Below are 8505 nucleotides of genomic sequence, written 5' to 3'. Positions count from 1 at the left end.
CCTACCTCTTTTTTTTTCTTTTTTTGCTGCTAAAGGTTTCCTTCAAACAGAAGTTTCTACTCATTTTAAACTGCTATAGCTCTTCCTTGTGCTAGGATTTCTTCCAGCAAAAAAATCAATGCTATTTCTCTAACAAGCATCATTGTTCAACATTTAAGAATTCTCTGCCCCAAAGGAAGGGAATCGGAGGAAGCATGCTTGCTATGAATCACAGGAGGGCTTTAGCGCTTTCCACAAGGTAGAAATATTTTCTTCACCCTCACTGAAGGGTTTGAGCATGCTTGTCTGTACAGCATGACCCAAGAAATGTCCTTCTACAGACATGTACATATGTGCCTCTGTTTAGTTGAGGAACTAGTCACATTGACAGTTTATGTAGTCAGAGCCTGAACAGGGAGCTTGAATTTTGATTACTGTATGACAGCCTACTGCACAATTAGGAGCCCCAGTTCATTGATTTCCTTATAAGCAACTGCTTGCTTTGTTTTCCTAAGGTGTTGGCAAACAGAAGCCAACCCTTCCTGACCAACTCCCATTTCAAAAATAATGCTTATTGCCCCTCAAATTAACATAATTCCTTCCTTTTTAAAATTGCAAGCTTTTTCCATCTTATTTCTTCCTTATGAGTTTCTTAGGCATTTCCTCTTCCATGTCCACTACAGGTTACGTGAAGAAAAACTGAAACAAGAAAAAGAACTTCAGACAGAACGTCTAAAGTCTTCTCTACAGAGAGCTATTTCAGAACCAAAGAAAAAGGTTTGTTCTTAGCCTATTCTTCCTGTGTTTTGTAATGCCACCCAAACAAAGGTACTCTCCTCATGGAAATTCATCTCTAGCACTTTTAATCCTAATTATTAAGATGAGCTCTTTCGTACATAGAAGGCACACACATAATAATGACCCATTACTTTTTCCCAGAATTACTCACTAGTGTGTCCTTCTTCAGTAAATGCAGTGATAGTAGATAAAGGAACAGAGTTAATCTGTAGTCTTTATCTTAAAAAGCAGTTGACTGACTTGGTAACACAACTATACGTGCCTTCTTATTCTGCATAACTTAAGTTCTGGGGAAACTGTATGATGTACAAAAGCATCTTCACCCTGCAAATACAGCTCAAAATCCTTTTAATTGAGAAGATAAATAACTGATAGACAGCTGAGTTTACAGCTTAAAGGGCTGACAGTTTCAGATGTTCAAAATATTTGCCATCAATATAACTTAATGTAACCTAGGTGGTATTTTCTGGTGATATATGCCTCTACTACTCTAGAGAATCACAAACTAACTGGACAATTAATCCTAAATTTACATAAATGGAGAATATTTTGTATAAGCCTTCAATTTCAATACAGCATCTTGCCAACTCCTTGGAAGGACAAACATCGGAAGTGGGAATACCTTCCCAACACAGGATTTTAGTCCCTCTATGCTACCATATACAGAAAGAGAGCGCGGGGAGCACTTCCAGAAGAGCATTGTTTCAGGGGAGAAGCACAACTTAGCTTCTGGAGGTGCTCTTCTTTTCCATCAATGTTTGAGGAAGCCCAGGAAGAACAGTTGTTCAGCATTGTGAATATGCCGTCAACTGTAACAATCCACCTTTATTTTCTTTTACATCTGTATACAAGGGTACAAAAATGAAGGAAATGCAGATTATATGTAATTTTAGATTTCTCTGCTTCTAGGTTAAGTTACCACATGCAAGATTTACTATTGATCTTACAGGAAAGTATCAAAGCTACTGTTACTTACTAGTTAACTACTTACTAGTTAAATTTTCTGATTGGTATTTGATTCAATTTCAGCCCTTAGAGGAGTACACTTGAAACATAATCATTAAAATATTAATATTATACTTCCTTTTTTCTATAAAAGATTCTTACCAGTTAGATTATTTGACTAAAAAAAAAAAAAAAAGAATTCTAATGGCAGGTTAGGGGGAGACCTTTACAAAAAAAAGGAAAGCTCACGAAAGCTTATTCTAACCTAGAGATTTGCTCATCTACTTGTGTGAAAATACAAAATAGGAAGACATCACTTCCCTTAGTGAATATAACCACGTGGAAAAAGAAAATCATCTGTGAAATAACAGCTATATCTTGACAAGAAATGCATTTTGGCTTGGTTAATATTATCTGGAGAAGCATACAGCTATGTTGGCAGAAAAGCTTCTGTGAGCCTACACACTCTAATTGAAGAATCTGTCAACCATATATGTAGAAGTCCTTCAGGATCATTAGGACTTCCCAAATTGTTCTTCTGGGAAAAGCCGCAAGATTAAAATTCTTGCATCTTATACAAGTGAAGGTACCATCTGCTGCTTCAGTGTTAAGATCATGCATTACACAGCTCACTTCCAGCCCTATTTCCTTTTCACATGGAGGGACAGCTTTCAGGCCAGGCCACTCAGACACAGAGGCAGTTTGCTATGAAGACGACAGTCCCAATCTCCTTCTCCTTTTCCCAGTATTCCTATTACTGTAGTTATCACAGCTGGCAACATACGAGAATGACCACATGGAAAGGGTCATTCCTCTGCATTAGGGATATATTAAGTTGGCATGCTATATCTTATAAACCAGACTATTTTGCCTCTCATTCTTACCACCAAAAACATTCTAGAACACATTTGCTCTAATTGTTTTGAGAAGTCTCTAAATTCATAGCCATTTTAAAAGTACTGGATTACTCTTGTGTTAACACCAACTTTTAGGTTAAATAGTTCTTTTTCCCTTTCCTGATGGGATCATAAGATACTTCTTCAACAGAGTGGGAAAGTAAGCCTTTAAGCTGGCAAAAGAAAGGGACTGGTTTAAGTAGAAAAGTTCTTCCCAAGTACATCCTTTGTGATTTTTCACTTTTTATGGCAACATACAGGTGTAAATATTAAAAGAATGCACATATAGCCACAGGGATGACTTCCAAAATGAGAAACAGGGCAACATAACTCCATAGTAGCTGTCCCAACATAGAGTTTCTTCTCTAATTCACATAGCCACTATTATATCCTAATACAGCCCAAAGTGCCCACCTGTTTTTCACTGCAATCATCTCTCAAAGGATGCATGATCCTAACTTAAAGGACAAGCAGACCTGTATTCAGTTTGTGCCCCACAACAGTTACCATCTACTTAGCTTTTGTACAGCACTTTTTCCCCCTTAATTTCAAAACACTGAGAAAGGAGACAATATCATCATTTCCATTTTTCAGATAGAAACTAAGGTACAGAAATTGCAGTGACTCGCCCAACAATTCAGCAAGCCATTGATACAGGATAGGGTTCTGGCTCTAGAGTTCCATTCCTGTTTGATCTACTTCTGCAGCAGGCCATCGACTATTTTTGCTCCATTCCCCATCTGTGAAACAGGGATAATATTTCTGTATTTCACAGCAAAAGTACAGCAGGCATTCACTCTGCAGTGTAAGTATAGTAATGCTAAGGCCCATCGAAGTAACACAATGGTTCTAACTTACATTCATGAACTACACCTCTAGCTGTTTGGGTTCTGATTTGCAGAATGCCTTTCCAAACTAAATCTACAGTTAGAGACACTCTTAGCTCTACTAAGACCTCATCAGAGCCTCAAACAGAGAGTCCATCAGTCCTGGCACAACAATTTTCTACTTTCATTAAGAAATGCTGATAGTAAGGAAGATTTAGTTAACCTCCATGCTTACTCTCAACAATTAAAAACCAAGGTTATACACTTCTGACAAAACCTTAATATTTCAGATCCCTGGTGACAAAGAAGTTTTCTTTATGACAAACTCAGAAAGTATACTGCCATTTGTATTGTGTTGTCTTAACTATTAATGTGATTGAAATTTATGGATGTTTATAGGACCTAACAGTCTTCTGTTTGTGCAGATATTGGCTACAAAGTCAGTACAAATGCATCTTTCCTTAATGATTCTACAACCACGCTTCAAGCTTGCTTCATGACTCAAAGAAGCAGAGTGTTTCTTAGAGACACTGCAGTATAACAGATCTCCGAATCTCTCCTATTGTGGAGTCTTTGCAACTACTTCCAAACAGTTTATAAACAGATTTAAAGATTATGCATATTTTAATAGCAACTATGTATATACTTTACAGTATGTACACTGCTGTATTTTCCTGTGTTTCAGATGGGAAGACGACTGGTATTTCGTTCACAGCCTTCAGCCATTAAAGCAAAGAAGGTAGCTAAAGATGAGGTCCCTGCAAATACTGAAGATGACTTAAGAGTTTTTCACTTAGAGGTTACACTTACTTTCTGCTTAAAATAGGGTTAACACAGCAGTATAGCTGTCATCTTAACCAGTTGACAGCAAAAGGAATCATTACAAAGTCATCAATACTCTGCAGTAGGCACATCAGGATATTTTTTTTAAAAGTTTGTTCTGCTGCTCATTCTACAGCCTGTTTTATCACCAGTAGAGAGAGAAAAGGCTATTCCTGCACCTCCTTCACTCTACTCATCCATTCAGCTTAGAACGGCAGCAGAAGAGCCAACCACGTACACAAGACAGGGAGTTCTTTATCTTCCATTATATGCTAGTTTTTCCAGTTTTAAATTGCAATAATTTCCCCTTCCTACAGCATTAGTTTTTAGACGCCATTAAAATATTAGAAATTATTTAAATGTTAGCTTCCCCATATTAAAATATGTAGAACAAGAAGTAAGCACCTTATTACAAAGTTGTGGGAAAAAAAAAAAAGTTTATTTCCAGATATACAAAACACCTATTCCCTCATTTCTCCGTCTTCCTCCTCTTCTTCCACACCTCTGATGTACAAAACATTATTGCACCTGTGAACAGAACCAAAAGTTTCCCTTAGTTGTAAATACTTTTTTTTTTTTTTTAATTTCACCAATATACATTGCTTTAAGCATTTTCGTGTTTCATTGTAGCCTGGCAACAGTCAGATTCTGTGTAGTAAATTGTTGCTGTTGACCTTGTCAACACACTTTTCCACAAAGTTCATTGTAATTGAAAAAAATCATGTTTTTAAAAGTATTAACTGATTAACAATGCTGTACAAGACTATTTTACTTTTGGATTAACAGTTATGGTCAAGCTTAATATTCAAGCATGTAAAATTAGCAATACACTAATATATTCTATTAATGCCAAGACATTAATAGATACAATACTCTGGAGAACTAAGGCATTTAATTACTGAAGAAAGGCATCATAAATACTTCTTTACAAGCATTCCAAAATTCAGTTTTCCTCCCTTCAGGGGGAATCTTCTTATAAAAGAGTTTGTAGTCTTCACCCAAGAATTACATTAGTATTTTTCATTGTAGTATACGTTTAGATGGGAGACACAGTACCTAGCACTACAAGTTTTAGTGCAAGTGATATGAAAAGATTTTAGAAAGACCTTGCCCCCACCATAAATACCCTAATTACCTTATCAAAACTTCACCAAGGTGTCCGGACAGCGCACCATCTATATACTCTTCTGTGTTTGCAAGCTTAAGAAGGCAACCAACAAGTATTAGAGCGATTGTAATAGAGAACCTCACGAAACGCACCGCGTTTTGCCCGCGGCCCAGCTACCCTGACCGCAGGAGGCCGAGCGCGGCTCCCGCCTGGCTCTCGGCGGGGTCCCGGTAGAGCCCACAGCAGAGACTCCGCAGATCCTTTAAAGGTGCCCGCTTCCCCGCCCACCAAGCGGCGCGAGCCCTGAGCCGAGGCCCGAGGGTCTCAGCGCGCCCCGGCGACGCTCCCCCACCCCCGCTCCTCACCTGCATGTTCATGTAACCGTCGACGGAGACGAGGTAGCCCTTGTACTCCATCCCCCACTTCAGCTTCACCATCACCGGCTTCCCCGTCAGCCCGTTCAGGAAGGGCTTAGGGTTCAGGGGCAGGCTCTGCCGGGGAGAACAGCCCGGTCAGCGCGGCCAACCCCCGCCCGCTCTGCCCCGCTGCCTCGAGACTGTTAACAACGGCCGCCGCCCCACCCCGCTGCCTCGAGACCGTTAACGACGGCCGCCGCGCCCGTTGCCCGCGCGCGCGCGCTCGGCCCCTNCCGGGCGCGCGCGCGCCGCCCTCACCATGGCGATGTAGCGACCGAGGGGAACGCGTAGGCCGCACAAAAGCTCCTCCCGGGCCGCACGTGCGCCCGCCGCAGGCCGGCAGAGAAGGGAAAGCGGGCCCGCTCCGGCTTTCGCTTCCGGGGCGGCGTCCTGCCCTCCGACCTTTCGCACCGCGGCGCCGCAGTTTCCATTGGATGCGGCGCCCCTGCGCGCCAAGAGAAAAGCGGCGCTGCCCATTGGCTGGGCGCTGCCGAGGCGGCTCTACGGGCCTCCCTCATTGGTCGGGCTGGCGCAGCTCGGCCGTTTTCCAACCAATGGTCGGTCCCGTCAGCGGTACCGTAGCTCCCGGCGACGTTGTTGAGCTGCGCTTCTCGCAGTACGTCGCTGGGAGGGGGCGGGGCCGGGGCGGCCGTTGGGGGCGGGGAGGGGCGGGGCCAGGGCGGCCGTTGGGGGAGTCCTCCCTCGGCCTCCCCTGCGGAGCCGTCTCTTTGCCAGCTGCTTCAGGACCCCACGGGCGGAGTGAGGGCCTTCCCCTCCCTCTCTGCTTGGGCTGCCTCGTCACCCTAGTCCCGCAGAGCCCCGCAGGCCCCTGAGGAGTTGATTTCGTGCTCTTTTCCCCTCAAACCGGCAGAAATCTTCTTTCGCCTTGAAAACTGTACTACGACAGTAACACCTCCTCTCGCAGCCATGCATGAATCTGTCACAGTTTAGCGATCAAGGCTGTATGTGTGTAAATCATATATACACACCTGTGAGTGTGTGAAAATGACTCCACTGGAGTCGAAGGGCTCCCTTCCAGTACGTTATAATTTTGTTTTTGAGAATTGACAGCGCTGAGGACTGTTTTCAGCTCAGTACACCTATGTACCTCTCTATCCGTCTCTCATATCTGTGTGTCTATGTAGATATATCTCCACGAGGTGGCAGTGTTTAACTTGTATGATGACCGTGGCATCTGATGGGAGACTGCTGCTGACAGACTTTCCTTCTAATGTTATCAGCAAGTGTTGCAGTTCAAAGCATGGTGAAATCAATTGCTGTATAAAAATAAATTTGCAAACCAATACGCTTTCATTCCTCCACACACAGGGGTGGAAAGGCTGAGAGTTTAAGAGATGAATAAGCTTTGTCCTTGCCATAGTGCTAGTGATTTGCTCAATCTCATTTGACTCCCAGGCAAAGAAGCTGCCACAGCTTTTCTTGGCTGTAGAGAGCATTAACCTGTTCACATTCATGAAACTTCAGTCCTGTTGCTCTGGCTGTAATTCCTAACTCTTAATCTTTGCTAGATGAACCAATCTGTGTACCGTTTACTGATCTGTCATGTCTACACTAATGCCTACGTTGTCTCTACTAATCCATGTCTTATATTATTATATGCAACAATGTGAATTTATGTACCTGCATATGGAATATTCCTTTCATATTTAATATATTGGTTGCTTTCTTTGGAAAACACACATGTTCAGCAGCTAACCTTTCTGCAATAGAACTATTATTTTTTGTGCACTCTACCTTCCAGAGGATAGTCCAGCTTTCTCCTGTTGAAAGCAAAAACATCATTACCTGCTTAAATCTGAGTCTTTAATGCTGTTGAGTCAAAGAGTCTTTCTTCTCCTGATCCAGGCCGCTTTCACATGCAATGGTAGCAATGCTTTTATGGCTGGGCAGGAGTGAGTAAGACTGGGGGTTATGAGTCTTTTTAACTATCATGTATCAAAAGCACTCTCAGATGTTTATTTCCATCATCTTTAGAAATGAGTGTAATTTTCCTGTGGAGCTTATTTTGGGCAAAGGAGACAACATCAGAATTAAGCCAATAGTCTTTCTGGTGGCAAGATTCATTGTGGGCCAGCTGAGAGAGTAATTCTAATTGTGTTATGAGCTTTCTGTAGGAAAGCGTGGGTTGAGAAGAAACAATACATAAGAAAAGCATGAACACTATCAGAAATGATATATATAGCAAAATTATTCAGGCCATTTGGAGCAAAGAACAGCTGATTTCCAGTAATGACATGTACAATGGGGCAGAATGCCAATGAGTTTAGAGTGAGTCTCCTGGATAAAATCACACTGTGGAAGTCATTTTTGCATTTTCCTGACAAGGATAAATAAATAAATAAACAAATAAGAATGCCAAAATAACAGTTTTGGTATGTTATCTGTAAACAACATTTCTTATTTTTTATACTTAGCCAATTTTGATCACAGTGTCTCCAACTCATTTTGGGAAAACTTTTTATGTACAAAGTAATACAGGAGTAATTACATTCAGTTTTTAATTTACTCTGTTCCTCTGACAGATGAATAAATATTTCAGCCCTGTTTTTACAAAACTATCATCATCATCATCATAAGAATAGCAATTTTGCAAGACCATAGATCAGTTTTGGAGCCAGACTACAGAGCAGGAATGCTTGACTTCTAGTTTCATAATCAGTGCATGAATTCACACATCAGTGATCTTGTCAACT

The 8505-nt window shown here is 41.6% G+C and overlaps 1 protein-coding gene across 1 annotated transcript; it reads right to left on the bottom strand.

Annotated features, from left to right (window-relative positions):
• Positions 1–4684: 4684 nt before the first annotated feature.
• SNRPF (small nuclear ribonucleoprotein polypeptide F) lies at positions 4685–6283 on the bottom strand. Its single transcript, XM_026066058.1, has 4 exons — positions 6050–6283; positions 5741–5866; positions 5403–5467; positions 4685–4795 (listed from the first exon to the last, which is right to left on the bottom strand). Exons 1-4 carry the CDS (start codon positions 6266–6268, stop codon positions 4729–4731), a joined length of 477 nt encoding a protein of 158 aa, XP_025921843.1. The 5' UTR covers positions 6269–6283; the 3' UTR covers positions 4685–4728.
• Positions 6284–8505: the final 2222 nt, after the last annotated feature.

The sequence above is a fragment of the Apteryx rowi genome, unplaced genomic scaffold (assembly GCF_003343035.1).
Source record: "Apteryx rowi isolate R43461 unplaced genomic scaffold, aptRow1 scaffold_237, whole genome shotgun sequence".
In the NCBI taxonomy this organism is placed as follows: domain Eukaryota; kingdom Metazoa; phylum Chordata; class Aves; order Apterygiformes; family Apterygidae; genus Apteryx; species Apteryx rowi.
Note: the sequence above shows the minus strand (reverse complement) of the source record. Positions and strands in the feature narration are given on the sequence as shown.

Bases quoted from the DNA above. Each gene is read 5' to 3' on its own strand.
- SNRPF (XM_026066058.1), bottom strand. From the start codon at position 6,268: ATGGGCAGCGCCGCTTTTCTCTTGGCGCGCAGGGGCGCCGCATCCAAT. The intron at 5,867-6,049 runs GTGAGGGCGGCG...TCTCCCCGGCAG, and splicing joins TCGGTCGCTACATCGCCATG to AGCCTGCCCCTGAACCCTAA. The intron at 4,796-5,402 runs GTAATTAGGGTA...TTCTGTTCACAG, and splicing joins CTTGGTGAAGTTTTGATAAG to GTGCAATAATGTTTTGTACA.